General features: G+C 51.6%; 9 protein-coding genes and 1 pseudogene across 9 annotated transcripts; 6 read left to right on the top strand and 4 right to left on the bottom strand.

The window, feature by feature from the left end:
- Nucleotides 1–4,159: 4,159 nt before the first annotated feature.
- On the top strand, nt 4,160–5,378 carry SAPIO_CDS3531 (uncharacterized protein; the record flags this gene model as incomplete). The annotated part of the gene is made up of 5 exons (XM_016786306.1): nt 4,160–4,380; nt 4,451–4,624; nt 4,703–4,933; nt 5,018–5,179; nt 5,249–5,378. 5 exons carry the CDS (start codon nt 4,160–4,162, stop codon nt 5,376–5,378), a joined length of 918 nt encoding a protein of 305 aa, XP_016644312.1.
- Nucleotides 5,379–5,946: 568 nt separating this feature from the next.
- On the top strand, nt 5,947–8,134 carry SAPIO_CDS3530 (CPL domain-containing protein; the record flags this gene model as incomplete). Its single annotated transcript, XM_016786305.1, has 2 exons — nt 5,947–6,235; nt 6,309–8,134. 2 exons carry the CDS (start codon nt 5,947–5,949, stop codon nt 8,132–8,134), a joined length of 2,115 nt encoding a protein of 704 aa, XP_016644311.1.
- Nucleotides 8,135–10,699: 2,565 nt separating this feature from the next.
- Nucleotides 10,700–11,956, top strand: SAPIO_CDS3529 (annotated as a pseudogene; the record flags this gene model as incomplete).
- A 763-nt stretch (nt 11,957–12,719) lies between these two features.
- SAPIO_CDS3528 (uncharacterized protein) lies at nt 12,720–13,494 on the bottom strand (the record flags this gene model as incomplete). The annotated part of the gene is made up of 3 exons (XM_016786304.1): nt 12,720–12,841; nt 12,963–13,090; nt 13,259–13,494. The coding sequence occupies 3 exons, from the start codon at nt 13,492–13,494 to the stop codon at nt 12,720–12,722; spliced, it is 486 nt and encodes a 161-aa protein (XP_016644310.1).
- A 763-nt stretch (nt 13,495–14,257) lies between these two features.
- Nucleotides 14,258–14,855, top strand: SAPIO_CDS3527 (uncharacterized protein; the record flags this gene model as incomplete). The annotated part of the gene is made up of 3 exons (XM_016786303.1): nt 14,258–14,262; nt 14,329–14,454; nt 14,519–14,855. The coding sequence occupies 3 exons, from the start codon at nt 14,258–14,260 to the stop codon at nt 14,853–14,855; spliced, it is 468 nt and encodes a 155-aa protein (XP_016644309.1).
- A 318-nt stretch (nt 14,856–15,173) lies between these two features.
- SAPIO_CDS3526 (Uncharacterized protein) lies at nt 15,174–16,141 on the bottom strand (the record flags this gene model as incomplete). The annotated part of the gene is made up of 2 exons (XM_016786302.1): nt 15,174–15,749; nt 15,851–16,141. The coding sequence occupies 2 exons, from the start codon at nt 16,139–16,141 to the stop codon at nt 15,174–15,176; spliced, it is 867 nt and encodes a 288-aa protein (XP_016644308.1).
- A 647-nt stretch (nt 16,142–16,788) lies between these two features.
- On the top strand, nt 16,789–18,028 carry SAPIO_CDS3525 (uncharacterized protein; the record flags this gene model as incomplete). Its single annotated transcript, XM_016786301.1, has 4 exons — nt 16,789–16,918; nt 17,015–17,297; nt 17,360–17,780; nt 17,831–18,028. 4 exons carry the CDS (start codon nt 16,789–16,791, stop codon nt 18,026–18,028), a joined length of 1,032 nt encoding a protein of 343 aa, XP_016644307.1.
- Nucleotides 18,029–18,198: 170 nt separating this feature from the next.
- SAPIO_CDS3524 (uncharacterized protein) lies at nt 18,199–19,146 on the bottom strand (the record flags this gene model as incomplete). The annotated part of the gene is made up of 3 exons (XM_016786300.1): nt 18,199–18,359; nt 18,474–18,695; nt 19,083–19,146. The coding sequence occupies 3 exons, from the start codon at nt 19,144–19,146 to the stop codon at nt 18,199–18,201; spliced, it is 447 nt and encodes a 148-aa protein (XP_016644306.1).
- Nucleotides 19,147–20,785: 1,639 nt separating this feature from the next.
- On the bottom strand, nt 20,786–22,243 carry SAPIO_CDS3523 (putative NADPH dehydrogenase C23G7.10c; the record flags this gene model as incomplete). The annotated part of the gene is made up of 4 exons (XM_016786299.1): nt 20,786–21,352; nt 21,418–21,482; nt 21,562–22,002; nt 22,069–22,243. The coding sequence occupies 4 exons, from the start codon at nt 22,241–22,243 to the stop codon at nt 20,786–20,788; spliced, it is 1,248 nt and encodes a 415-aa protein (XP_016644305.1).
- A 3,465-nt stretch (nt 22,244–25,708) lies between these two features.
- Nucleotides 25,709–26,756, top strand: SAPIO_CDS3522 (uncharacterized protein; the record flags this gene model as incomplete). The annotated part of the gene is made up of 2 exons (XM_016786298.1): nt 25,709–25,764; nt 25,835–26,756. The coding sequence occupies 2 exons, from the start codon at nt 25,709–25,711 to the stop codon at nt 26,754–26,756; spliced, it is 978 nt and encodes a 325-aa protein (XP_016644304.1).
- Between the last annotated feature and the right edge of the window lie 142 nt (nt 26,757–26,898).

Raw genomic sequence — 26,898 nt, 5'->3', positions numbered from 1 at the left:
ATTCTATCGAGGAGAAGAATCATCCATAGATACCAGGGTTGGCATCGACCTGCTTTTTTCTGGCCTTTTTCTTATTACCGTTGCCCTGTGCTTGCTTTCTCGTTTAAATGCAAGGTAGCAGGCATCTGGTGTATATCAAGGGAATCAACGGATGCATCTGACATATTTAAGTTTATATGGCTTAGATGGAGTGAACCCTCCATCCTTGATTGGGATCAATCCCTACTGAGAAAGCCCAGTAGAGGTACATTGATAGAATTGATGCCTGCGTACATGGCAGGGTAAGGTAGACGGCTATAGATGGATATCAACATGCTTGATCAGACGGAATCAAGCGACTTGAACGTCGATGTCGACATGGGCGTGACTATGGAAGAGACGGTTTTGAGTAATCGTCGATTTTACAAGTAGTGATGTGCTGTCTTGGACGGTGAGGTTGCAATGTGTGGCTGTTCCTGTTTCTGTTCTGTTGGATTCAGGAACAGGGGTTAATTCGAGATGCATCCTTTTTCTGGGACGAGGCAGGAACATGCGACCTCGAAAGGGTTGCCTGCTTCGTAGGAAGAAAAGGAAACCCTTGGAGCTATCAAAATGTTCTGCTAGTGGATTACTCTTCTCTTTCATGGCAACACTGTTCATCCTGAATGTTCCATCCGATCCCATGCTCTTCTATGCAGCCTTCAGCTCTGCAGGTATGTGCTACGAGAAAGATACCAGAAGACAATTCACCTCATCCTCGATATGAATCCCAATCACGCAGTGATCACGCCTTCCGTCGACTCACTCGTGAAATCGGATTTGGCGGCTCCCTCGTCGCCCTCCCTAATAAATGCATATCCCGGATGAATTGCAGGGCAAAATGTCCATTGATGGGATTGATGGGGCTGACGGAACTGAAAAGCCGGAGATTTTAACCCAGTTTTGACCTGCCAAATCGGGGAAACACCGGGTGGTGGGGCGGAGGCTGGGGCGGCGACCGGTTCGGGGTTTTCGGTTTACGGCCTTGAGCTGGTGACTCGGTGACGGCGAGGGTGACGGGGATGGAGCGAGGAGCGACATTGTGAGTTTTCACTATGAGCATCGCGGCTTGCAACGGACAATCGATGCCGAGCTGAGGAGTCTTGCTGGGTCTCAAACCCCCCACGTGGTGGAAATGGTCGCTGGAGCAGGTCTGAAGATGCAGCTTCAGACGTAATAGATGCACGAAATCGAATCAGTTTTGATCAAGATCAAGATCTGGTCCGATGATACTCCACAGCCGGGGAAACCAGTGGGAACGAAGCCGAGCACAAGCAACGTTCCAGCACTCAATGAGACGAATGATCGGATCTCTTCGAGTCCTGGTCCTTGTCCAATAAAATTTTTAAACGTTCCCCACAAAGAATTGAGTCAAGACTGATGACAACGCAAGATACCGGGACATCATCACCAGAGTCCGGTTCCATTTGGGTCCAGATACGAATAGATCCCGATCACTTTTTCCCAAATCACATATGACCATGAGCAACGGTAGAACACCCCCAATACATCCCACTCTACCAAATTTATTTTTGTACCCAACTTCAGTCAGAATGAATTTATCTCTAAACATTCCTCTTTCAATTGTTCCATGCTATAACAGCTACTTGAACTATCATACTTAAACTAAAATTCTATCATAGGCTCAATACAAGACCTGCTCTAGCCCAGGCTAAAATGTGCCTATGGTGATGGCGGTAACTTTTGCCCTGAGATGGAGCATACCCGACACAGTAGAGGTACAAACATTTGTTTATGCGGTTGCATTGGGGGGTGCTGTATTGTTGCTCTTTGAGGTTCAGTGGTCGTGATTTGGGAAACAGTGGTCAGGATCTATCCGGACCCTACCTTTTCGAGGGAAGATCCCGCCCACCACATTCGAACCAGTGGGCAAGATCAATCTACATAAGTGTTGCTATTATTAGCTCCCATCTCACTTTTTTTTTTTTTTTTTCTCGTTTCGCGCTACTGCCATGTACATGCACAGCCAGCCTATAAATACTTCCAACCACCCGCCTACCGATATTAATTAATATAAAAAAGAAATTTCTGGACTCTCCCCGACACCCTCGCATCAATATTGAACCCACCCCTTTCGACGCGGTCCAGTCAAGCCTGCCCGGCTCCGCCGTCCTGGCGTGACCGCCTCGGCATCTTTTGGAACAACCGGGTGAGCTGAGGGGCGGCAACGGAAGGTGGCCTGGGCATAGAACGATTCTCTCGGGAAGCCCCCAATGGACCTTTCAAGTGGGCCTCATGTTTGTGCCCTCATTTTCTGCTACCGCTTGGAGGCTTGGGTGTGCTATACCGTCTGTCGTCCTAGCTTGGCTTCCGCCTTCCTTTTGACAACTTTCTGCCCGTGGCCAGGGACAAGATACTTCGTATGCTCGCCCGAGCAAAGCAGTTCCGTGGATAAGCGGCAATCCGGGGGATGATACTTTTTTCCGAAGAACTTTTCTTGTGATGTGGAGTAGATTTGAGCTCAGGTGATGAGGCATTGTCTTTCTCCTTGCTCGTTGGATCGAAAGAAAGGCAAAAGTCATACCATATCGCCAAGGTTTTGTTTGCTTTCTTGTCTGTCCTCGCGAGACGGCATCACCACTCATCACCACTTAACTCTCCAGTTCTCTCTCCACATTCGTCTGGTTCGAAACTAACTGCACCTCCGAATCAGACCTCGCTGTCCTGCATTCTTGTTTTTCGGGGTCGCCCTCCACTCGCACCTCGAGTCTACTTCGTAGGTTCTTCGGCGTCGGGCTGGGAAAATGCAGGAAGCGCGTCACTGATGTCATGTTCTTGTTGATCACGACTAACGCCGCATATGGAGGGCTTGGATATGGAGAGTGAGACAAAATGGCCACCCAGCGGGGGAAATGGCGAAAGTTAACCCCAGCCTGCTGGTAGATTTCGGACCATTAACTCTTGTCTACGTGGTATTCCAACGAGGGCCAACTACGGCCGTTGCTACCCCTGGGACTTGATGGCAACTTGATTCCAGGACTTCTTCAGTTCAACGAAGGTAAATAGTTGCCAAGTCCATTATCAGTTTCCCCGGGCGACGCCACCGGGTAGGTGCATGATGCTACCGAACCGGACTGGCATCAGCTTTCAACGGCCCACGCCCTGGTTTCCGGTCGGGTTTGATGGAATGCGCAGCGGGAGAGCGCATCATGGTGCTTTTTCTGACTTGCAAGCCCGGTAAGCCCAGTCTTGGATAGACTACTCGTCCGTTGACATCAATCTCTATATTGGTTGGACCCTGTATTTTGGAATCTCCATCTGATTCCGGGCATTCACGTCGCCTACGATAATTTACCGCTTGCTATTTCCGTCCCGCGGGAGAGAATCGCTCGGAATGGCTACCGTCGTCGATCGCTTTCTCTTCTCTACCTCGCTTGCCTTTAGGGCGACGGCTGAATATATACGACCGTGTTCTTGCACCGAAGCGATGGTCACTTGTGGTTTATCTTTACCCCGGGACGTGGGGTTATTCTGAGAATCGGAGACAAAAATGCGAGGGAATTTAACCTACTGCCGGGTTTCGTTTCATTTTCCTTCGTTTCTTCTTTCTTTCTCTTATGATTCTCTCGGCTGAAAGTAAGACTTGCCGAGATACGAACGGTGCCGAGTATGCAGAAAGTGATGGTCCGCTTTCTATTCGGAGACTGACCTGAATAGGAATGAATCGTGCTTATATGGAGATTTATTTGCGAGGAGGCGAAAGTCCAAGACAGAGATGACGTCTGGCGCCAGGAAGGAGCATCCCACTTCGGGAAAATTCCGATCGAGTTGATTTGAGATTGAAACATTGTGTATATTAATATAAGCTGTCAGGGCCACTTGTTTTCTAATCAATTTTGGGGGATATCAGATCAGGAACACATTCCGACTTCTTCAATTGTTGCCGGCAGCAATTCCTGGATTACACATACCTCTATTGTCGTCATGATGTTGCGTAAGGCTGCCATTGTCTTGCTGCTTTCCTTCGTGAGCATCGTTATCGCGAAGCCGCCGAAAACTCATTGTGAGCCCGTTACACTATGCATCGACGGGATCAACGCGTGCGGGGTCGGATGGGGAGGGTATAAATCCCCATTCGTGGTGAGCAATCAATCTCCTGGATGATGGATGCTAATAGGACATGCTTCGTAGGTGCTACAACACTTGTGAGCCGGAGAAGAGTCCAACTCCGCCTCCTTGTGATGTCGATACTCCTCTGCCCACATATGCTGTCATCAGGCCTCCCGATCCAACAAAGAGCCCTGAGTATCCTCCAGAACCTACAGAGGAGCCTTCGAGTGATTGCAGCTCCGTTACCGTGTGTGCCGACTATATCAATGAATGCGGTTTGATGTATGGAGGGTGAGTCTGCAGTAGAATGAATATCTTGGGCTCTGGGAATAGTGACGGCCATCACTGACATGGAACTCAGCTGCTTTCCTGACTGTACCCCTTGGCCTACGTTCACACCGCCGCCTTGTCCTACCACCACTTCTACCTTGAAAACTCACGCAGTTAAGCCTACCAAGCGCCCTGAGTGCTCTGATGGCGGGGAGCACATAATCTGTGTTGACAAAGTCAACGAGTGCATGATGAAATATGGCGGGTAGGTATATACCCTTCTCAGAACAAATTCTTCCATATCAAGGAAGATGTATCAAGATCTAATCTGAACGCCCATAAGATGTTACGACTACTGCGCTACCCCCACACCTTCCTTCATCACGCCCGTCTGCCCGACTAGCACTAAGAAGACCACCATTGTGAAGCCGACACGGACGAGGAGGACAAAAACCAAGCCAACGCCCACCTCGTCTCAATCTTACCCTCCCGGCATGGAAGAGCAGTGTGAGAGGAATGGGTCCTTGATTCTTTGTGCCGATGGCATCGATGAGTGTGGCAATGGCTGGGGAACGTAAGCAATGACTTGTGTGCCGCTCATTGGCGATGAGAGAAAAGCTGGATGAACGAGTCGGAACTAACAACACTTGTCGGATAGCTGCTTCGACGTTTGTGCTACTCCGACGCTATCTAGGCCTACCACACCATGCTCCATCACCCCTGAGCCCACTGTCGCGTCTCCCGAACCGATTTCTGAGAGCTGCTCTGACATCACTCTCTGCATCGATTATGTCAATGAGTGCGGAATGTGGTATGGCGGGTAAGTCCTAACAATCCCCTCGCCTATGGTCTGCTGGATGCGCATGAGTTTTGCTGATATGGTGAATAGCTGTCATGATATTTGCAGCACGCCGTCGTACGCAAAGCCTCCATGCCCGAGCACTATGACTGTGACGACCTTCGAGACGGCGACTCCGACAGGTGTTGATCCTGGTTATGAATACGGTGACGACTACTAAAGATGTGATGTTGTCATTGAGCTTTGGGCTGGGAACATGCCTGCGTATTGGATGCTCATTCTATTCCATGTACATATTTCTGATAACGAGGCTGAGCTCGGGAAAAGTTGGCGAAGTTCAAGATCAAGAAGTTGCTGTTGATAAACTCAAACGTGGTTGCAACGGCCACGACTTGGGAGTGATCTCGCAGAAGATTGAAATGACCAACTATCACTTGCATTTTTTTCTTGTTCATTTGTACGGTCACCTTCAGCTCCTGACGTGCGGTCCTATAGAGGCAGCGATGAGAAGCTCTCGGTGAGACTTGGATAAATATCGGTGAGATGATGAGGGGTGGATCCGAGTGGTTTGTGGGTGTGGACCAATTGATCAATGGCGGGGAAGTGGTACCGTCACCGCCCAGAATTCAACCTGCAGAAAAAAAAATTTCCCAAAAAATTTACTGGGCCAACCTGGTACGCTACCAATACAGCTTTTGCTGCCACAACTTCTCTCTCCTCCCTCTTTAATTCTCTACATCACCCCTTTCCCCCTCTCCCCAATCCATAAATATTTGTTCATTCATTCAATGGGTGTCAAAAGCACAGCTGCTGGCGCCAAGAGGAAGGCTTCTGGGGGCCGTGCTGGTCCTGCGGCTTCGCCCAAGAAGGCTCGGATCCAAGAGGATCGTATGGACCTCGACTCCAACTCCGATTCCGATTCCGTGAGCGACAGCGATAGCGACATGGAGTCTTCTTCCGATTCCGAAGATGGCGGCGTCAAGTTGAACAGCACAGGGCCAAAGTTTGGGGGCCAGAAAGCGAATGGAAAACCTGCGTACAAAACCCCTACTATGTTAAAGAACGCGGAGAAGAAGAGTATGTAATCTCTTTTTGTTTCCTTTCCATTTTTTTTTTTTTGTGCTAAAGAACCTTGGTCTGACAACCTGAGAAGAAGATGCCAAAACCTCCCGAGAGATCCACGCCGAGCAGAGGCAGCTCATGAAAGAGCGCAAGGCCGCGAAGCCCCTCGCCGACGAGCTCCAACGAACCAAGAAAATTTGGGAGCGCCTACGACGAAAGTCACACGTGCCCGCCGAGGAGCGCAAGAAGTTGATTGAGGAGCTATATACCATCATCACCGGTCGTATGAAGGATTTCGTCCTGAAGCACGACGCCGTGAGAGCTGTACAGACTGCCGTCAAGTACGCTACCGTGGAGCAGAAGAAGATGATTGCCAAGGAACTCCGGGGCGCCTATTCTCAGCTCGCCGAGAGCAGGTATGCCAAGTTTTTGATTGGAAAGCTGATGGTCCAGAGCGATGCCGAGGTCAAGGACATGATCATCTCGGAGTTTTATGGCAGGGTTCGCAGGCTCATCAACCACCCCGAGGCATCGTGGATTCTCGACGACATCTACCGCGTCGCGGCTACGAAAGACCAGAAGGCAATGCTTCTCAGGGAGTGGTACGGCCCCGAATTTGCTCTTCTGCAAACCTCCAGCACCTCTCCCACCGGCGACCTCGCCAAGATTCTCGAGGAACAGCCCGCGAAACGCGGACCAATTATGAAGTATCTCTGGGATATGATCAACTCGTTGGTGCAAAAGAAGATGACTGGATTCACGATGCTCCACGATGCCATGTATCAATATTTCCGAAACGTCACCGTCGGTTCCGAAGAGTACAACGAGTTCTTCGAGATGGTCAAGGGAGACGAAGAAGGAGATCTTCTGAAGAACATGGCCTTCACCCGATGCGGCGCGCATCTCGTGAGCCTCATGCTTGCCAACGGCACGGCCAAGGACAGGAAGCAGCTTCTCAAGACGTACAAGGACACCATTTCGATGATGTCGGGCGACCCGTACGCCCACATTGTCATCCTCACCGCGTACGACGTCATCGACGATACAAAGATGACTGCCAAGGCTATCTTCCCCGAGCTCTTTGGCGAATCTGACGAACAGGCTGCCGAGAGTCTGATGGCCGCGTCAAGCAACCCCAACGCGAGGGCTACAACTCTCTATCTACTCGAAGGAGCTTCAAAATCCGTCTTTCCCGGTACTCTCCAAGATGATCTCGAGATTCTCAATGAAGTTCACGAGATTCGCAAGACTACGAGTAAGAAGGACGGCGATATGCGAACAAAGGAACTGGTCGTTGCCATGTCGCCACAGCTTTTGAAGGGAGTCGCTCTGGCGGCTCCGACGTTGGTGCATGACTCTTTCGGGTGCCAGCTCATGGCGGAGATCATGTTCTCCGCCGTCGGAGACAAGACGGCAGCGTTGGAGGCTATTGCCGCGAATGCCGCTGGCAACCCTGGTGAAGCCAACGCCAGTATCGACGATACCGCTAGCGAGCTGCAGCCGCACATTTCCCGGACACCTCATGGCGGCCGGTTACTGAAGTCGCTGATTGCGGGCGGCAAGTACGACAAGGCGTCGGGTACGGTCAAGAAGGTGGATCCTCCGCTGAACTTCGCCAACGTCTTGTATCCGCTCATCAAGGATCACATCGTGAGCTGGGCGACGGGTCCCAGCTCCTTTGTCGTCGTCAACATGTTGGAGGCGGAGGACTTTGAGGAGAAGAAGGAGCTCAAATCTACGTTGAAGAAGAATACTTCCGCCCTCGAGAAGGCGGCGGCTGGAAGCGAGGAGCCCAAGAAGAAGAAGGCGGATAAGAAGGACAAGGGCGCTGGGAACAAGAAGAAGGGGCCGGCGGCGCCACCGAAGTCGGGTGGAAACCAGGGTAGCAAGCTGCTTCTCGAAAAGTTGCGGTAGAGAAGAGGAAGGGGAAAAAAGGGAAAATAATTTCTGGGAATCTATTATTTTGGAGGAGTTACTTGTTGACTATACGTAAATGCATTTCATTCGATAGCATTATTAGTTGCCTTTCGGGGGAGGCCAGAGAATAGACGGGCATTTGAGATCAAGTTGATTTATACATAGTAGTGAACCACGACCGTGTCCATATTGCATGCAGACTTGGGCAGGAGTGAGAACCATCCTCTGGAGCAATCAATGAATGCACTTATCAGTCATTCTACAGGAGTTGGTGAAATGTAGACTCGAGTAAAGATATGCCATTCTCGATAACTCAGCCTTCGATTAAACTGCCTGTCCTACTAGAGTCGAGCTCGTCAAAGAGAGTGATCAAGGCCGTTGCAAAAACTGAGTGGCAAATGCATGTTTCTTTTTCATCTGGCTCAGGGCAACAATTTTCCATCAACAAACGCACTAGTGGTTTAGTGGTAAAATTGGTCGTTGCCATTTCACAGTTTCGACTAGCCCCCGGTTCGATTCCGGGCTAGTGCAGAAAGGCTCCCTTTTTTTGGCCAATTAAACCAGAACTTGGTTAAGGGTATTGAACATTTCTTTTTTTTTTTTAATCGAAACATTTCATTCCGTCTAATTTATTAATCGATGTATTATTACATTCCCCTTTCTTTTGTCATAGAGTTGGCTTGCTTGAGTCGTAACGACATGGTCCATCGCGATTGGAAGACTTTGTCGAGACATCGCAGTGGGCCAATTTAGGGAGGGGACATTTATGCTTGTTTCCAGAATCCCCGAGCCTGATGCTGTGCCAAGAAGAAAACTCGTACTTGTGTTGGGGGCTGTGTGAAGGTGCATCCTCGTGGTAAACTACGAAGCATTGCTGCACCATTTGGGATGACAGCCCCGGCCCCTAATAAAGTTATACGGGTCAGAGCCGAGCGAGGATCGACCATTCAGAGGGAAACACCAATTGATAATGGTGCTAAGAATAGAGATTGACTCTCTACCCAGGTATGTCGATATACGAAGTACATACGCGACATGTTGTTTGGCTCTTCCGATCTCTCTACTTTTCGAATTTTATTCACGTATGATGGGTCTTCCTGAACCTGAACCCCCCTTGTTCTTGTCGTTAAGCTAAATCTTGGTTCGATCGCTGGCCACTTCCATGTGTACAATCGCCATCCGGCCCAGTCTGGCACCAAGACAGCGACCACCTTACCTTGTCTAAAAATCACCGTCCTCTGAGAAGTACCAAAATCTCAGCTCGGTTGTCCAGCAAGGCTTGAATACCGGCGCCGAGAAAGAAACGTATCCTCCGCCACTGCCTCCCTTTCCTTCTCGGGCGAATCCTGCAGCCTGCAGGCCAAGAGAAGAAAGGAGCCTCACACCCGCCCAACTCCGAAATCAACCTCCTCACCTCATATCAAAACTAACATGGAGGAACCGAACAGCTGAACAAACCAGGACGATGTCGTTCGACTAAGCTTACCGCAGCCCACATCCGATCCTCACAATAACAGGAGGAAAGGGACAAGCCTGGCATCGGCCGCCCTTCTCTCTTGCTGTCTCGTGGCGCTGCGAACGCCAAGTCTTGATGAACTACTCCGTATGACAAGACTTCTTGCCTCGGTCCTTCTAGAATCAATATTGCTTTGTACTACCGAAAAGTCGCAGGTGGGTTGGCCAACGGCCCACTCTTCAAGTCTGGTGAAGGAATCGGTGTCTGTCCTCTTCATTGTGGATTGACCATCTTGAATGGTTTAGCCACTGAGAGGGAGCCTTGCCCAGAGTGTTGGCTCTAATGCACGATGTACAAGAATTTACCTGTGTAGGGTGCATGGACGGACAAGTCAAAGAAAGAAAAGAGCAGGCTGCCCAATGCTACCTTGTGTTGGACCACCAACACCAACTTGCATGGGAAAGGTTAAAAGTAGTAATGATCGTATCTGATCCTTCCCGCCTCTTTGGGTTAACCGGAAATCCCTGCTCATGGAAATCCTCTCAGTTGCATACTAAGAGCTCTTCATAGTCCCCTCATTTCTTTAGCCTCATACCATCTACTGGTTGTTCAATTTCTCTTTCTCTTTCTCTCTCTCTTCCTCCTTCTTTCAAGCTTTCCTCGCTTCCCCCACGCCCCTCGTACCATCCCTCCTCGAGCCGTCTTTCCTGTGTTACCTCAATGAGCTAACCGGCTACCCGAACGAATCCTATCGTCCGGAAGATCAAACACGAGTCCCTCGAAACCTGCTACCAACAGGACTCGATCACAAAGGCCCCGAGCGGGGAGGAAAACTCTCTTGTTTACGGTTGGATGTGCCCCTCGAGACCGAAAGTGGTGACGTGATTGCGATGAGAAGAGCGGAGGATTTCTAAGGGATATTCCTCAATTGCGCCATTACTACGGTGGAGCTTTTGGTATCCTCTAAAGACAAAGGGCGTAGACTGAAAACCAATTGAGGCATATCAAGAACGGCGGCTTACACGAAATCAGGCCTGGTACAAGGCAACGACGAGTGCTCTTCCAATTCCTGTCTTTAACAATTCGAACCAGACAACCGGGGCACCATGCGAGTAATACGACGACGCCCAGCCCAGAGGGCCGAGGTCGACCTACCGGCTCTCTTTGGCCGTCAGGCCGGCGAGTGCTCCTCGGGAACCAACTTCTACCGATGCGCCATAAATAATTTTAGCGGTTGCTGCTCCGTCGACCCTTGCGCCATGAAGGAGGGTTGTCCAGACAATAATTCAGGCGGCGGTGGGAACAATAGCGGCAACAATGGCGGAAGCACTGGCGGCGGAAACAATAGCAGCGGAAACGGCAATGCTCGAACCTCGACCAACAACGACAAGACGACCCCTAATCCTGACAGAAGCACTACGACACCCCCAGAGGCGACTAAGACGTCAGTCTTCACGGTAACAACGACAGACAGCAATGGACAAGCGGTGACGACGGTTGCCTCCACGACAATCATAGCTGGAGGCGGACCGTTACAAACGGGCATTAATGGAGGCAATGGTCTAGCCGGGGGCGGCGAGGCGGGAATCGGCGGTTCGAACGATGGAGGAAGTAAGAAGCTATCTTCCGGCGCCATTGCCGGGATAGTAGTCGGCGCTCTTCTCGGCATCGCTCTCCTGGCCCTTCTGATCTTTCTCTTCCTGCGCAGAAGGAAGAAAGCCAAGGAGTCGTATAATTATACCCCTGCACAAGCCGACTATCCACCTCCGATGGCCAACGTCCCTGGAATCGATAGCGACAAAGGTGCCGGCATGCCAGAAACGCCCGCCTCCACCGTGCTCCAGACTCCGCAAGAAGGCTACAACGGCGTCTTCGCCCCCTTCGGAGGAAAAATAGTCAGCACACCGACGACGAACGTAACCACGCCCGGTATTGGAAATGGAGATGCGCGCGACTCGAGAATCAGCTACGTCAGCTCCATGGCCTCCGACACTCTCGCCGGAAGCCCCTCTCCCTTCTCGAGACACACCCTCAGTGTCGAGGGTTTCCCCACCGTCCCGCAACTCGATTCCTCGCCCGTCTTCGTCCAGGAAATGGACGCCACCCCGTCTCCCAGACCCATCTCAGAGCTTCCAGCCAACCCACCGTCGTCGGCCACGACAGGAGGTGCTGCACTCCAGGGATTAGGAGTCCAGAGTGGCGCTGCTAATGTTGCTCGGCCGCAGTCGACGCCACTTGAACCGGTGGCTGAGGATTCTTCTCCTCCACGAGCGACGTTCACGGCTACGGATGAGGAGAGGAGTAGGAGGATGTATGTGACGAGTTGGTCCAGGTTCGAGGGCAGTCCTGATATCACCCGGTAAAATACTGCATTTCCCATTTCCACTGGAGTTACGGTTGTTTTTCCTATCGGCCTTTTTTTATAGTCTTACATGAGCGGAATCGGTACATTGAATGGCACTTTGTTCAGGGCTCATACATCACATCGGTTCATGAAGGAAATCTGACAGGCGCGGCCCTTGTTTTGTTCGAGGAGATACCCTTTGATTTATGGAATTTTGGAATACTTTAGCTGGAGGAAGAATAAAGAGCAGCGCTATGAAAAAGATCATTGGCAAAACATGAGATTTTGTTCCTGCATCTCCTTTTATAAGGCCTTCCTCACGTCTCCCATATCGTACATCCACCATGGCTGACTCGAGAGTCGCTCAATAAACGGTGGTATAATGCGAGTTCGTCTCCCTTCTGGCCTAATTCGGCTCACCAAGACATGCCTTCTTCAACAGTCGTCATCGTATCATGTAGAACTCGGTATGACGGGCGTAGTGGCGATAAGAGAGAGGGCGGTCATAAGGACGTCGTCATCTAGCATCACGGTTGGAATACCTCGGACGAAGGGATCATGAATGGTCTAATGGTGGGTATCAAAGTCGGAACAATAACATAGAGAATAGCATCAGTCACCCGAAGCTTTCTCTCTCTCCTCTCGCAACGGCGGACATGGTAGTGAAGCTCTCTACTAGAGCGGGTGTCTAGTTGCCTCGCCAGACTCCGAGTATCATATCGATGGATTGCCATCCTCCTTTTACTTCGTAAATCATCACATCGTACTTGACGAGGTCGTCCTTATTTGCCCTGGAGGTTCGAGATTTCATCGAGGAGGTGCTGAAGCTCCTCGTCGCTGATTTTGTCCTGTAGCGAAGGGATCAGCGTCTTCGCCTCTTCGGCATATTCGCAGCAGAGTGAGCCTAGCAGGTCAAGCGATTAGAAAAGGACATCCTAGAGGGTTTGCGACAAAAAGAGAGCCGTCTACAGTCGCGCGGTGGCGAGCGGTGTTTTTGGGTGGCGGAATTGACAAGAAAAACATACCGAGCTGAGCCCTCTCAAACTTTGATAATTGTGTGCAGGAGCTGAGAAGGCGCTCCACGGCTTCAACGTTCTCCTTTCTCGTGAATCGGGCAAAGTTGTCGAGATAAGTGAGGGTTTGCTGAAGCATCCTGAAAAGCAAAGGCGCACACGTCAGCAGGGCATGTCTGAATCTTTCCTAGCCGCCCATTTGTTTCCTCTCCCTGAGAGCGCAAACACGCCATATATTCCCCGGTACGCCATAGCCCCCGAGTTTGGTGCCTGGAAACCAGTATCATGTGCAATGTAAAAGGACGTACTCAGTCTCATTGACATTCCTATGGTCCATCCTCCGCTTGGCGATGAGGGCATTGATGACGAGAGAAGCTTCAGACAAAGTCAACGTGTCGACATCCTGAAACTCGCCGAGGTTCAGCACCGCGCCGGCCTCCTCGTTACCGGGCTGCGCGGGCCTCGGCCTCGATACGCGAGGGGGGACGTTCCGCTTGGGGAGGGGTTGAGCGCGGGGGAGAGCGCCGTCCTGGTTTTCAGACATTGTTGGGAGTTCGCGGTGGATGTGGTCGATTCGGGTGCGGGAGGGTTCGCCTCGTGTCGTTTTGGAGGGAACGAGGTGAAAGGGAATTGGTCGAGGAAGGTTCGAAATGGATATTTGGAGCTTCGAATGTGAGGGCTCCTCTGGTTTGGCGGCAACCTTTTGTTCTCTTTGCTGTGAAGTTCTGACTTGGCGGTGGCGGTGAATTTTCGGGTAAAACAGAGTTCGGGGTTGACAGCTGGCAGGCTCTAGGGTCCTTGGAACCAAGAGTTAGGGGTCGTTGATGATGAACCAGATCTGGGAACTCCAGTGATACTTTGTTTGATGTGAGATCAATATTGAGATAGAATAACAGAAATTTATTCATCTAAAACCCCATTTTACAATTTCTGTAAGTACTAGCACTATAGTAGCTTTTCTAGCAACTTATTAACCCAAGGAAATGTAGATAGCTTATCCTGTATGTCCTCAGCGCTCATACACCTCTTCACAAAGACCTTCGCCTGAGAATTGGAGGAGAGTCGATCTTGTTCAACCCTAGAACATCAATCTACTCATAGGAGCCACTGAGCCAACAATTAGAGACACCTTTGGCATCAGCCATACCGGGATTAGTATCGTTGAGACACAGAGACCTCTTCATAGCTTGGTCCCCAGCTCATCTAGAGAGGACACGAGACCAGTCATTAAACCCCACACTTTCTCCTGAGGACCCAGCAAGGAGGGAGCAAGCTCAATACAGGCCTACGGGCAACATACATCATGTATGAAGTCACCTATTTCTCGCCTATATATAGTTTCTTTTTGTCCGAGGGAGCCGCTCACACCTCTATATAGGACCATCTACGCCCTCATCATTATCAACAAGGCCGGCGGCCTAATTTACAACAAGACCTTCCACGAAGGCGGCCTCAACCAACTAAGCACAAACGACTATCTTGTCCTAGCCGGCACATTCCACGGGTAACGTCAAGCTGCCCCTCTCCGCCTCTCTCCCTACTTGCCCCAACTGACACCTTTCCTACAGCGTCCACGCCATCACAACCCGACTCAGCCCTTTCAAACACACCCAAACCCCAGCGGGCCCCAACGCCATCCCCTCGCGCCCCGAACCCCCCTCGGGCCTCGAAGTCCTCGAGACGGAAAATTTCCGCCTGCAGTGCTTCAACACGCTTACGGGGACTAAGTTCTTACTGTTTAGCGAGACGACGCAGGCCAACGTCGACGTGACGATACGGCGTATCTATGAGCTATACTGCGACTATGTTATGAAGAACCCGTTCTACCAGCTGGAGATGCCGGTGAGGTGTGATGCTTTTGATAGGAAGCTGCTTTCGTATATCAGGGAGATTAATAGCAGGTGATTTTCGTTTTCTCCAGACGAGGCAAGCGGCATTGGGAATGGGGGTGGGTGAAGGGATAAAGGCATTGATTTTCTTTCTTTCTTATTGTGTCCACACTGGAGTTGAAACCTCTCTGAATATATGGAGAGAAACATTCCGTATTGTTTAGTGGTAGCATAATGTCCCAGTGCGCCAGAGCAAATAATACGACGAAACAACCATGACTGTAAAGCCTGCGGATTTGCAACTTCTATGACAAGCCAGCCTCTAATTGTACAAATGTATCCCGATGAGTGGACAACACCAAAATTGACCTGCCTACTAATACCTTCATCCCACTTACGAAGTATCCATCTTATCACCACTGTTGTCTTTCTTATCGTCGCCCTTCTTATCACCCGAACCAGAACCAGACGCCTCTCCCTCCTCCGGAACCGCAGCCAGCGACTCCTTCTTGGCCCTCTCCTCCTCCTCCTTGGCAGCCTTCTCCTGACGAGCCCTCTCCTCCTCAAGACTCATACGGATAGCCAAAGCCAGCTCGGGCTCCATGTTGGGATCAAAATCGAAGCCATCCGCGCCCTCGCCGCCCATGCCTCCCGTCGCAGCCGGGGGTGGGTTATCGCCCGAGATTATGGGCGTCGCGATGAGCTGGTCGCTGAGGAGCTTACTGCTCGGGGGGATCGTCACGAAGTGGGAGCCGTCGGCAGACTTGACGGCTTTGTTGAAAGCTTCGAGTTTCTTTTGCGTAGCCTCGTCATCGAGGTCACCGAAATGGATGAAATCGATCGTGACGTTCAGCTTCTTCATCTTCTTGGCCAGCGTGACGAGCCTCTTTTCGTCGTCGTCGACGGGAGAGCAGATGAATACTATTATGCGTTGTCGTTGGGAGTTGTTCTGGCGGTGCTTAAGGGCAAGCTATATGCGGAGATCAATAGGTTAGCATTCTCAGGAGCGAAACGAGGCGAAAGCCATCTCAAAGACAAAAGCAGACAATAAAGAGAGGGCGAAACACATACTCCTGCTATTTGTATTCCCACAGCAAGGTTCGACTTGCCCTTAATCTGCCTCTTCGTTCGGTGCAAGCCATCGAGGATCTTGCCGGGATCGGTTGTAAAAGTGGCGAGGACCTCCGGTCCCTTGCCGCCCATGCTCATGAGTCCGACAGAGGATTCGGGATTGCCCTGGACAATGCTCTGGAAGATGATGTTCGCTGCGTCGGCCTGCGCCTCGAATCTCGTAGGTTGGTAATCTCCATTGCGACTGCTTTCGCTGTTGTCAACGACAATCATCACCGCTTCGAGAACCATGTTGGGCGAGGTGGCAGGGAAGTTTCGGGAGAAGATCGGTCGATTGGCAAATTGGAGGTGATCGAATTATTCAATATTGGATAGAGACGAGATAGGAAGAAGTGTCCTCCACAGAGCTGAAAGGGAAGCTGGTGTCGGTGGTATGGTGCGCAGAAGGTGTAGAGCTTGTTGGAGAGTGGTTGCTGGTTTGAAGGTGCCGAACAGAGCTCGAATGCGTAAGGCGGTTCAGCCTGGTGTCGTCTTGGGGAAATGGTTCGTTAGTAGAGATACATGGACCAGACGCGGAATTGCGATGTGTTTGCTGTACTGTCTACCTCCATAGCTTGTGAGAGCTTGAGATCACCAAGTTTTATTATGTCAGCGATCCAAGCTTCGCCCCACGAGGAAGTTTGTTTACATGAACCCGATTTCAGCCAATGACACCACGCCGGAAGAGATGCTGCAGACAAAGCCAATCTATGAACCACACAGGTCTCATCTCCTCTCAAAAGACTCCTGCTGCTGGACTGGAAGACATCTTCTCTCTCGACGAATTGCATCAATATATCTTCGCACATCCTTACCGCATAAATCGATAAAAAATCGCGATAATAATGGCACCCGTACGGACAAAGAAGCGGCATTCAGGCGAATCGCCGCCGCGAACAATGACAGTCCCCACGAAAACGGGGACGCCAACGCGGACACCTCGTCATAACAGAAGTCCTATTAAGATGAGGAAAGCTGGACTCACGATTGCCCAGAAGCAGGCTCTCATCGACAACCTACAGCTCGAGAGTTAGTCTCAACCTAAACCAGGAAATGCCTTCATCCCGAGGGTTGTCGCAGGGGGACGAAAATAAGAGACGCGTCGTTCTAACAAATCGTTGGCAGTTACCGAACGCGCCAGGCGGTTACGAGCACAATACAACCTTCAGGCCCAGGGCCTCCGATCCAGGATCGAGATTCGTGTTAATCGCATTCCAATCTCCCTTCGGAAGATGATCATGGGCGAGCTCCTCGCCAAGCTTGAGAAACAACAGGAACGCGCAGGCGCCTCGACGCGCCCTCCGCCAGTCCCCATGAAGGACATTCACCCCAGACTGAGTCCGCAAAAGTCCTCACAATCACTGGCCCATTCCCCCTTTAAGCCGCCACGAGGATACAAGAGATCAAGGTTTGTTTATACCTATGTACCTCACGATTATAGCAGGCAGACTTACGAGTTTCGGGAAATAGCGACGAATTTGTCGGACCCGACAAGGAAAACGAGCTCGGCATCGAGAATCCTAAAAAGAGAACTCGCGGAGCGAACGTCGCAGCAACCCAACCCGCCCAGATCCTCTCTCCCACATCTTCCAACTCTCGCCTCACCCCCAGAAAACGCGCCCCCCCCCCCTCTCCCACCAAGTCCCTCATCGCTCGACCCGCGTCACCTACCAAGCCCCCAACGACCCAACGCGGCGCCGGCCTACTCTCGACCATGGTGGAGAAGGCAAAGGCTACACGCGCCGCCGGAGTCCGCAAGGCCACGACGGCATCAACTGTTAGTACTAGTTCTAGTTCGGCAGCCGCGTCCACGGGAACAACCCGTGGTAGGAGACCCGCAGCCACCACCGCGACAAGGACGACAACTTCTCGGGCTGCTGCCACGCGTCGGGTTAGTGCCTCAAGTAACGCCAGCAACGAGAGTACGTCCACCGTGGTGAGGAAGACGACCCGGGCTCCTGCGGCGAGGAAGACCGCAACCACAACAACGAAGAGAGCCACCACTACTACTGCAGCGGCTACGGCGAAGAGGACGGCCGCTGCAAAGACCGCCGCCAAGACTACGACGGCATCAGCTCCCACAACTACCCGGGTGCTCAGGAAGCGAGGTTAGTGGAGACACGGATGGCATTGGGCTGAATCGGAAACGGCATATTACTTCATTGGTTACAGAGTGGCGTTCGGGCATAATCATTTCTCAAGGGACATGGGTTCGGTTTACGGGTATAGGTTTTAAAATCAAGTATATATACAGGATTTAGCAGGTTCACACAAACGACGAAACGCTCGTACAAATGAGAGCAAAGCCATTATCCTGCAGCCTTCTTCTTTTTCTTGTCGTCGACAAGTTCGATGTTGTCAGGCGGAATCTCCTTGTAGTGTTCCAGCAGGAGGTCTTCTATCTCGGGGCTCACGTCTCCTTGCACAACAATCTCCTCTCCACCACTGGGGGTCTTAGTGACTGACGAGCCTGTAGCAAACTTTTTGCCAAACTCCTTGGCAATCTATCATAACAGTCGAAGTTAGTTCATGGATGAGAGGTTCATTCCCAAGAAATGAGGAAGAAAGAAGATCAGCAGATTACGTGCCTTCTTCAAGTCCAATCCAAAGGCTTCAAGACCAGAGACGGCCGTAACAAACTTCTTCTTGTTGCGCTCGATGCGCTTGATGGTGACGACGCTCTTGGCGAGCTTATCAGCCTGCTTCTGCAACGCGGCCTCGGCCTTGGCGGCCTTCTTCTGGGCGTCTTTGGCAGCGCGCTTCTGGGCGTCGACGGAGAGGGAGGCGGTCGCGGCTTCTAGGGCTTCTAATACCGTGGGAAAGGAGAAAGGGACACGCGTTAGCGATCCGGTATATTATCGATGGATGTTGGGACGTCTTCACACGCGTCAAGATCGTACCGGGAGACCAGATTTGCTGGTACATATCAACATGGGTCTTCTCGAGCCATTCCTGGCATTTCTTCACGGTGCCTCCATATTCGCAGTACTACGCCATCGTCAGAAGTTTCGTGTTTCTATCTCGGAACATTGACGCTCGTTACGCGGAAGACGTCGGGAGGGATTTAAGGGTTTTGCAGCACCTCTGGTGGTAGACTGCAGACTGGAAGTAGAAGTTCAAATTATCAGCCATGGGAAGATGGATACGAGAGAGCATGGGGATTCGAAGCAATTGCGTGGGCGGTGTGACATACCACCGCAGTAGACGACCTCGCGACCGGGGTCCAGAGAAACTTCGTGTTGGTCGTCTTCGGTCATGGTTGTTGGGCTTTTGAACGGCGATGATTTCGACAATTACTAATAGACGGGCTCTAAATATAGAGTTACGATGATCGGGGATTGTATGAATATTCCGGGCTCGGTGAAGACTGTTGTTAAGTCGCGTGGGCGGGGAGCTGGGAGAATCGGGCAAAGAGAGAAAAAAGCTTGGTTGTCGGCGACAACATTTTGATGGCGGGGCAGATTTGGACAGGGAGAGAGCATTGATAACAATGAATGAGGGGTAAATTTTGATGACGGAAGTGGGGAGCAGGGGCAACAACTGAGCTCGACAGCACTGATTGACCAACTGGACCGACACTCTCCCTGCCAGCTCAACGGTGCAGCTTCAATATGTTCTAACTGAGAAGAAAGGAAATTACTGCAGTTCTATTTCAGCACTAGACGGTAGGTTCCCAGATTCTGTATTTCTAAACACGAAGCACAGTACCTGGCGAAACTACACCGTACTTCTCCCTTCTCTCTATCCGGGCGAGGTGGTGGTCGCCGACTTCTAGAGTAGTCGGCGACTGTCTGTCTCCATCCCGTCTGATGCACCCCATATTATGACTTCATGCGTGATTTGAACAGATCGAACGCATGCCAGTTATCTCCTGCATAAGCTTGAAAAGCTTGCGGTGATAGGGCGAGGCGAGGATACGAAGATGGCAAAGATGGCATGGGAGCACCCCGGTCATCCGGCGAGCTTAGAGGGTCGAGAGATCTCCTTTCCGCGTGTTAGGGTCGAAAACCCCGATTCTAACTGGGGATGGGGCTTCGGTTCGGTTCTATCAGCGGGCTCTATTCCTAGCTCAGGCCTATGGAGTTAGCACCTGTTGCTGTTAGTCATGACGATATGAGCAGACTTATACCGCACCTTCCCCACGCAAGATATCAATTGATCTGTCACCTCATCTCCAAACTACTTCTCTACTTCTCTACTTCTCTACTTCTCTACTTCTCTACACCTCCAAGATTCCTACACCCGAGGAACAAAAAGAGTTTATTTTTGAAACAAGTTCTACACCAGCTAACCCATCCCTCACAATGTGCAGACCGGCCACTTGCAACACTTGTCGTATGTGTAAAACCCCGCCATCAACTCGGCCGCGTCATTCATATCCCTTTCCCTTTCCCTTTCCCTTTCCCTTTCCCTTTCCCTTACACTAACATCCAAAAAGACAAGAAGACCTGGTGGGGCTGTGGAAACCACGTCCCCTCCGTCATGGACACGGTCGATAAAGCCCAATGGTGCACCTGCGAGCCCAAGGTCGAGCGCGGCGGCAAGGAGTACCCGCCCATGGGAAAGCAGGGGAGCTGTGCTGTAGCTTAAAGGAAAGAAGGCGGGGTATTCGTCTACCGGACTTGTGGAGGAGGATTTGAAGGAGGGAGAATAGCGTCGGAGTTGAATGGGGTTGCAACGAGGAACCGAGGAGTTAGTGGTGTTTGAGTGGGATTTGGGGTTGAAGAGTGATTATTACAGCCGGGTTGAGTTGGCTATGTATGGGTAAGAGTGAAGAGGTTATATATAAATATATATATATATATATATATTCGCCGATGTGTTGTTCGTGTTGTATAAACTAAAAACTGTGTCTAAGAGTGATCCGCGATCTGCGTCGCTCATGCAACGGTTTATTTACATCCTATGCTTCAAGACATATCCATACTGAACGGGTTTCTGAAGAGGCACGCCCAACGCATCACCAACCTTGAGCACCCAATTCGGCTCCCTCAAGAACTGCTTACCCACCAAGCAAAGATCGGCCCTCGGCGGCTCGATCTTGCCCTCCTCCTGCCCCTCCAACGGCCCATCCTGAACCGTCAGCCTCGCCCTCTCAGGCACATTAATCATCCCAACAGCGCCGATGAGCAGATTCAACCCTTCCTCTTTAATGGCGGCGCGGATCTTGCCCGCCAGATCGGACTGGTAGAACGGATCGCCCATGCGGATCTTTTGCTTGGGGCTGTTGCCGGCGGAGCTGACGTCTAGAAGATCGACGCCGAGGGCGGGGAGAGTCTTGGCGAGGCGGATGGTGGATTCGAGGTCCCAGGAGGGCTCGCCCGTGTATTCGAGCCACTCGGTGGCGGAGACTCGGAGGAAGAGGGGCATGGCTTCGGGGATGACGGCGCGGACGGTTTGGATGACTTCGGTGACGAGGCGGGTGCGGTTTTCGAAGCTGCCGCCGTATTGGTCGGTCCGTCGCTGAGCGTGAAAGTTAGAAAAGGTTTCGAATCGGGTTAGGCAGAGATTTCGGGTCCAGAACCTACGTTTGTAACCGGGGACAAGAATTCTGAAATCAGATACCCGTGGGCACCGTGAATCTCGATAAGGTCTTAAAAAAAAGATGTCAGCCGCCGTTTCCAAAGAACAAACTCCACATATACTGCTATCATTGTCTCTCCCCAACTTACCGAATCCAGCTTCGACAGCCCGCCTCGCAGCCGCGGCATAACTTTTCAGAAATTCCTGAATCTCCTCCACCGTCAACTCCTTCGGCGTAGGATACGCCTCGCTATAAGCGATCGCACTTGGCGCCACGATGTCATCCGGCCAACCACCCTGCTCTGGCTTGGCGTAGGTTAAATTCCTGCCGACCCAGGGCGGCAAATCGCTTGCTTTCCTCCCGGCATGCGCGAGCTGAATGCCAATCTTTTGGCCTTGGCTGTGGACGTAGTCGACGATGCGCTTCAGGGGTGCGATCTGGCTGTCTGTCCAGAGGCCGGCGTCGTGGGGGGAGATGCGGCCGCGAGCTTCGACGGCGGTGGCTTCTACGATGACGAGGCCGGCGCCGTTGAAGGCGAATTGGCCGAGGTGGACGAGGTGCCAGTCGGTTAGGTGGCCATCCTCGGAGCCTGCGGAGGACGTTAGCGGGGGGCTGGCATAGGGACGGAGGGTTTCGGTTATGAGGGCTCACTTACTGAAGGTGCACATGGGACTCACGGCAAATCGGTGGTGAAGAGTGACGCCCCGGATCTTTAGAGGCGTAAAGAGAGTCGGTAGGTTCTCGGTCTTGAGAGGGGTCCCTGCTGGTGGGGATTGCTCCGGGGTGAAGTAAGGCGCACCCGGGGCTCGGGGGGCTGCGGTAGGAGCCATGGTGAGATATTAGGAGGGAGGAGGGTATGGTCTTCAGATTCAAATTACGATGTTTGAGGTTCTCCTCGAACACTATTCACGAGAGTCTTGTTGTGCAGGAAGATGTAGGAAGATCAGTTGACCAGGGAGACGATGCTGTAAGTGGGTTGCCGGGTTGAGAATATAGATTCAGATACCCACATCAGAGAAAGATTCGATGATTTTCTACTTCGTATTAGGTTAGGGACGGGCCACTCGCTATAAGTCTAGTTTACTCCTGTTACACACTACGATTTTTCATGCGGGGTTCGCGATGGTTAGGAGGTTAGTGTTGGAGTAAATGGAGTAAACCGATTGATTAGCGATCACTATCAACACTCAAAAGCTCGATTGTTCCTGTCCTGTGCCGTTCGATTTTGTGGATTTATCAGCATCGTGCCAGCCGGAGACTTTTCTGCGGGGGAGGGGCGGGCGGCTTGAGACCGACTGAAGGACAAGCAAAGGTTGATAATGTATTGATCAATTCGTGCTCGAATTGCATCATTCTATTTACAATGGCATCAAATGGCATTGATCTCGAGGATTCGGATGGATCGGTATCGTTCTCCAGATTGTTCGGCCGGTCCATCCTCAGATTCGGCTCCTCTTCCTCTGTTAACTCATCCTTTGTAAGACGAATCCAAGACCGTTTTCGGTTGCTCGGTATTATCGAGTGGATGTATCCCCGCCCCTTGCCGACTCCCTGGTCTTTGTAGGAAATAGTCGCATTTAACGCTTGGTGCGACAAATTTAAAGCTCCTTATCTGGGAGCGGCCAAGCCAGCCGGGGCAGCACGCACCGACAGGGGTTAGGACTTAGAGTTAAAGTGTGCGCCGTTCCTGGATAGACCCTCAACACGTTCTTCCTAGATCAGAATTCACGAGTATTACTGCGTCCTTGGGAGCACCTCGATCCAGGTAATCTCGGTACGATGGCAAGGGTCGCAATCAGTTTCCGAGGGACGAAGGAATTATAGTCTCCGAGCGCAAAACAACCCGGTGAGCTTCCTATGAAGCCAGCAATTGCGTGCTTCGGCGCCAGGAGAGCCTGGATACATCGGATTTCTCATCCCCATCTCGTTGCACACTTCTTCTACAATCCCCTCTTCTCACCTCCTCGCCTCCTCACTGCCGGGAGGTTGTGATGCCGACATGCGTACATATTTCATCGACGCTTCTGACCAGATCTCAAAGTATGGCTGAATCATGAGGCTAAATACACGTGCCAGGAGAGAATATTCCAGGGCCTTCCAGATCGAAGTTGTTTCGGGCCAATGTTGGTCCCCGTTGCGGTTGGGGTCGCGGTTAGGGTAGCCACAAACCAGGCACAGCATGAAGCTGGGATGAACTTAATCGCGGATCTATTACGAGCCGAAATGGGCTCCAAGCTCCAAGGGCCAAAGACGGAAGAGAACGAACATGGGGAACACCTCATCGCATAGTTGGGGCGATCTCCGGCTAAAATAGGTTACGTTTTCTTTTCAGGGTGGTGGCCCCTGCTGTGGACAACCTGAAGATACCGGGGAACCTCGACTCTCCCGTATTCCTCGGATCGGACTCCAGGAACATTGAAACTGGATGAAGTCAGGTACGGCTGTATTGTGATTCAAGAAGATGCCCCGTTCCGTGAATGCTGGAATGCTCACGTAACAGGTAATTCTCCATTCAATTGTTCTTGTAGCGGACGTCCCGTCTTGGTTCCCCCCAATCCTCGACGTCATGGATTTACCGGGGCCAACTCGATTGATGTTCCTAGAACAAGAATGTTCCTCGACCGCCATAGTAAAATACGAGTTCTGCAAGTGATTTGAAAGTACCCAATACAGGGCTCCTCTGCAGCCACCAGACTCACCAAAACCCCCCAAAACTCCCCCGACCCATGCTCCCAGCCCGTCGGTGGCCAATCACGTGTAGCCCTGACCCTCTTAAGCCTCTTAAGACGCAAGCGATCGTGTTTTACACGGCCTTTTTTGAAACACGGCTTGGCTCACGACGGATCCATCCATTGTGACCTGGTATGCTTGTGCCTGGCCGACTGCATTTACCTGGAGCTTTTACCTGATCGTGACTGGTCCCTGGCCTTCATTGCTACACCCTCAGACCGTGTGCTTGCACCGATCTTGCCTGCAAACGAGATGAAAGTCCTGGCAAGGCGGTGCCATCAGTACCAAATCTGAGATTCTGAGAAAGGGAACGGGAATGGGAATGGGAATGAGGATGAGAAAGAGGGAGGGGAAGGTAAGGACAAAGGGGACGAGAACCCGAGAGACCCGCGAGCTGCTTAAGCGATAACGGTGCATGAGGGACAGGAGAAGAGCAGCCTGTCACTGGCTCCCTTCCCCGGATCACCTTGATCTCAGGGCCGACAGCTCCACATGCGGTTCTCAGTTCTCGGAGCAATACCTGTGACGAGTAAGTGCTAAGCAGACTCACCAATTGCGATGGCTCTTCTTTGCTTCCTTCGCACTGCCCCTGGTTGACGTCGAACCCCGGTATGCATCGTCAAATCCCGAGCTGGATAAAGTCTCACTGAAACAAGCTTAACACCGATATGCTTCTCGATACTCCCCATTCCCTGCAAGAAATGCCTGCAACTGCCTGCAAAACCCCCCACGATACCATGTCACTCGTAGATGTCCATTGTTAGTGTCTTGCGAGGGTCCATCCCCCAGAGATCTGATACAGTTACCAGCAAGGGCATCCCGAGCTTTCCCTGACTCCGCCTCGCATGAATGAGCAATGGAAACCTCGTAAATCATCGAAGAGAACGGGAAAAAATTCAGATGATCGTTCAAGCAAAGCCCGGCGTGTGCGGAGCGTTTCGTTTCGAGGTCTTTTTATTATTCTCATCTCTTCGTCTTATTCCTGCCCATGATAACAACCCCCTAGCTCCCCTCAAGCTTCCTCTTCCTTTTCTTTTCTTTTTCTTTTTTTTTTTTTTTTTTTTCTTTTTTTTTTTTTTCTCTTTTCATCTGCTGAGCAGGTTCTTCGCTTTTCCATTTGCATTTCATTTGTGGTTTGCATTTAGCTGCTTCTTCTTCTTCTTTACTTCTTCTTCACCATTTCCCCTTGCATAAGGTCAAGGCTGAGCGCCCAGGGTCACGAAGAACGTGCACGGGAGATTTGTCCGTGAGAGCAGCTGCATCCAACCCACCCCTGTTCTCTATAGCTACTATAACACATCCCTCTCCTGCTCTCTCCTTTCCGCTCGGGGCTCGTTTCCTTTTAGCACGACTCACAGGCTGAGCCTTTTTTTATCTTGGGGTGTTCGCTGCATTTCTTCGTTTCGCTCTTGACAGGCCGGGCCTATTTTTGTCTTTTATAAGTCTCCTGCTCTGGCTCAGGAAGACGGGGGACACTGGGAATATAAGTCAGAAAAGGGGAGAACCAAAAAAAAAAAAAAAGAAAAAGAAAAAGAAATTAGAAAGAAAGGAACACGAGAATCAAGATGGCCATCTCCAAATCTCTCACCAGGAGTGCCTCCACAGCTTCCATCAGATACAGGTAAGCTCTCGAGAGAAGCTCTCACATACGAGATTCCGAGTCCTACTTATGCTAACAAACCCGCTACTAGATATGCTTATGGAGAGCTCATCCGCGTCTATGTCGGCCGCGAGAACCGAGAATTCATCATCAACAGGGCCCAGCTCTGCGCCGCCTCATCCTATTTCCAAGAGAAGCTCAAGCTCGTAGACGACTCCTCCGTCATGCACCTTCCACACGACTCGCCCGCCATGTTCGAGCTGTTCGTCACCTGGGTCCACAGCCAAGTCTCCTTCCGCAAGTACCTCGACGACACCATCACCATGGCCTGCAGCCAGGCCGCCAACGTCCCCAAGGGCGTCGACTCGCCCACCCTCTGCCAGAAGCTCCACTGGGCCCTGGTGCGCCTGCACCTCTTCGCGTCGACCCTCAACATCCCCACACTGCAAGATACGGCCATGGACGCCATCCAGGACCTCTACCTCCGCCGCGACTGGGACGTAACGCCCCGCTTCATCGCCTTCCTCTACGAGCAGTGTTCCCCCTCGGCCTCGCTGCGCCTCCGCCGCTGGGCCGTCGCCATGGTCGCTTACACGCTCTCCTCCACAAACTCCCTCGACCGCACACCAGACTCCGTCCCCGCCCAGTTCCACATCCTGCTCAAGACATTCCCGGTGTTCAGCGCCGAGTACGCCAACCACCTCCGCAAGATGTCCGTCTCCGGCCTAGATATCCGCGTCAAGAACCCTCAGCTTCGCATCCCCGCCAACCGTCTGCGTAACGAGGAGCGACGCTTCGCCTTTCGGCAGTGCGCATTTCACACGCACCGCGCCGCTGTTGGAGAGAAGAAGTGTCCCCACGATTTGGCGGAGATGAAGCTTAAGAGGATGCCCATCATGGCTCCTCTTGTTGAGGACATTAGCGGGTTCGAGGAGGCTTCGAAGACGCCAGGGAATCCGGACGTGCCGAAGCCTTTGAGGCGGCTTAGGTCTATCTCGGGGAGCCAGATATGAAGCGTGGTTTTTATGGTGGACGCACGCTAGGTTTGGCGATGGAAAGTTGGAACAAGCATCTTTACATTTACGACTGGAGCAGTCTGTCCAGCCTCACGTTTCTTATGACTTTTCCTTTTCGTCCTTTTTTTTATTTTATTTT

Source organism: Scedosporium apiospermum (genome assembly GCF_000732125.1).
Source record: "Scedosporium apiospermum strain IHEM 14462 chromosome Unknown SEQ_SAPIO_0088, whole genome shotgun sequence".
Taxonomy (NCBI): Eukaryota; Fungi; Ascomycota; class Sordariomycetes; order Microascales; family Microascaceae; genus Scedosporium; species Scedosporium apiospermum.
This window is presented reverse-complemented; position numbering and strand designations above follow the sequence as displayed.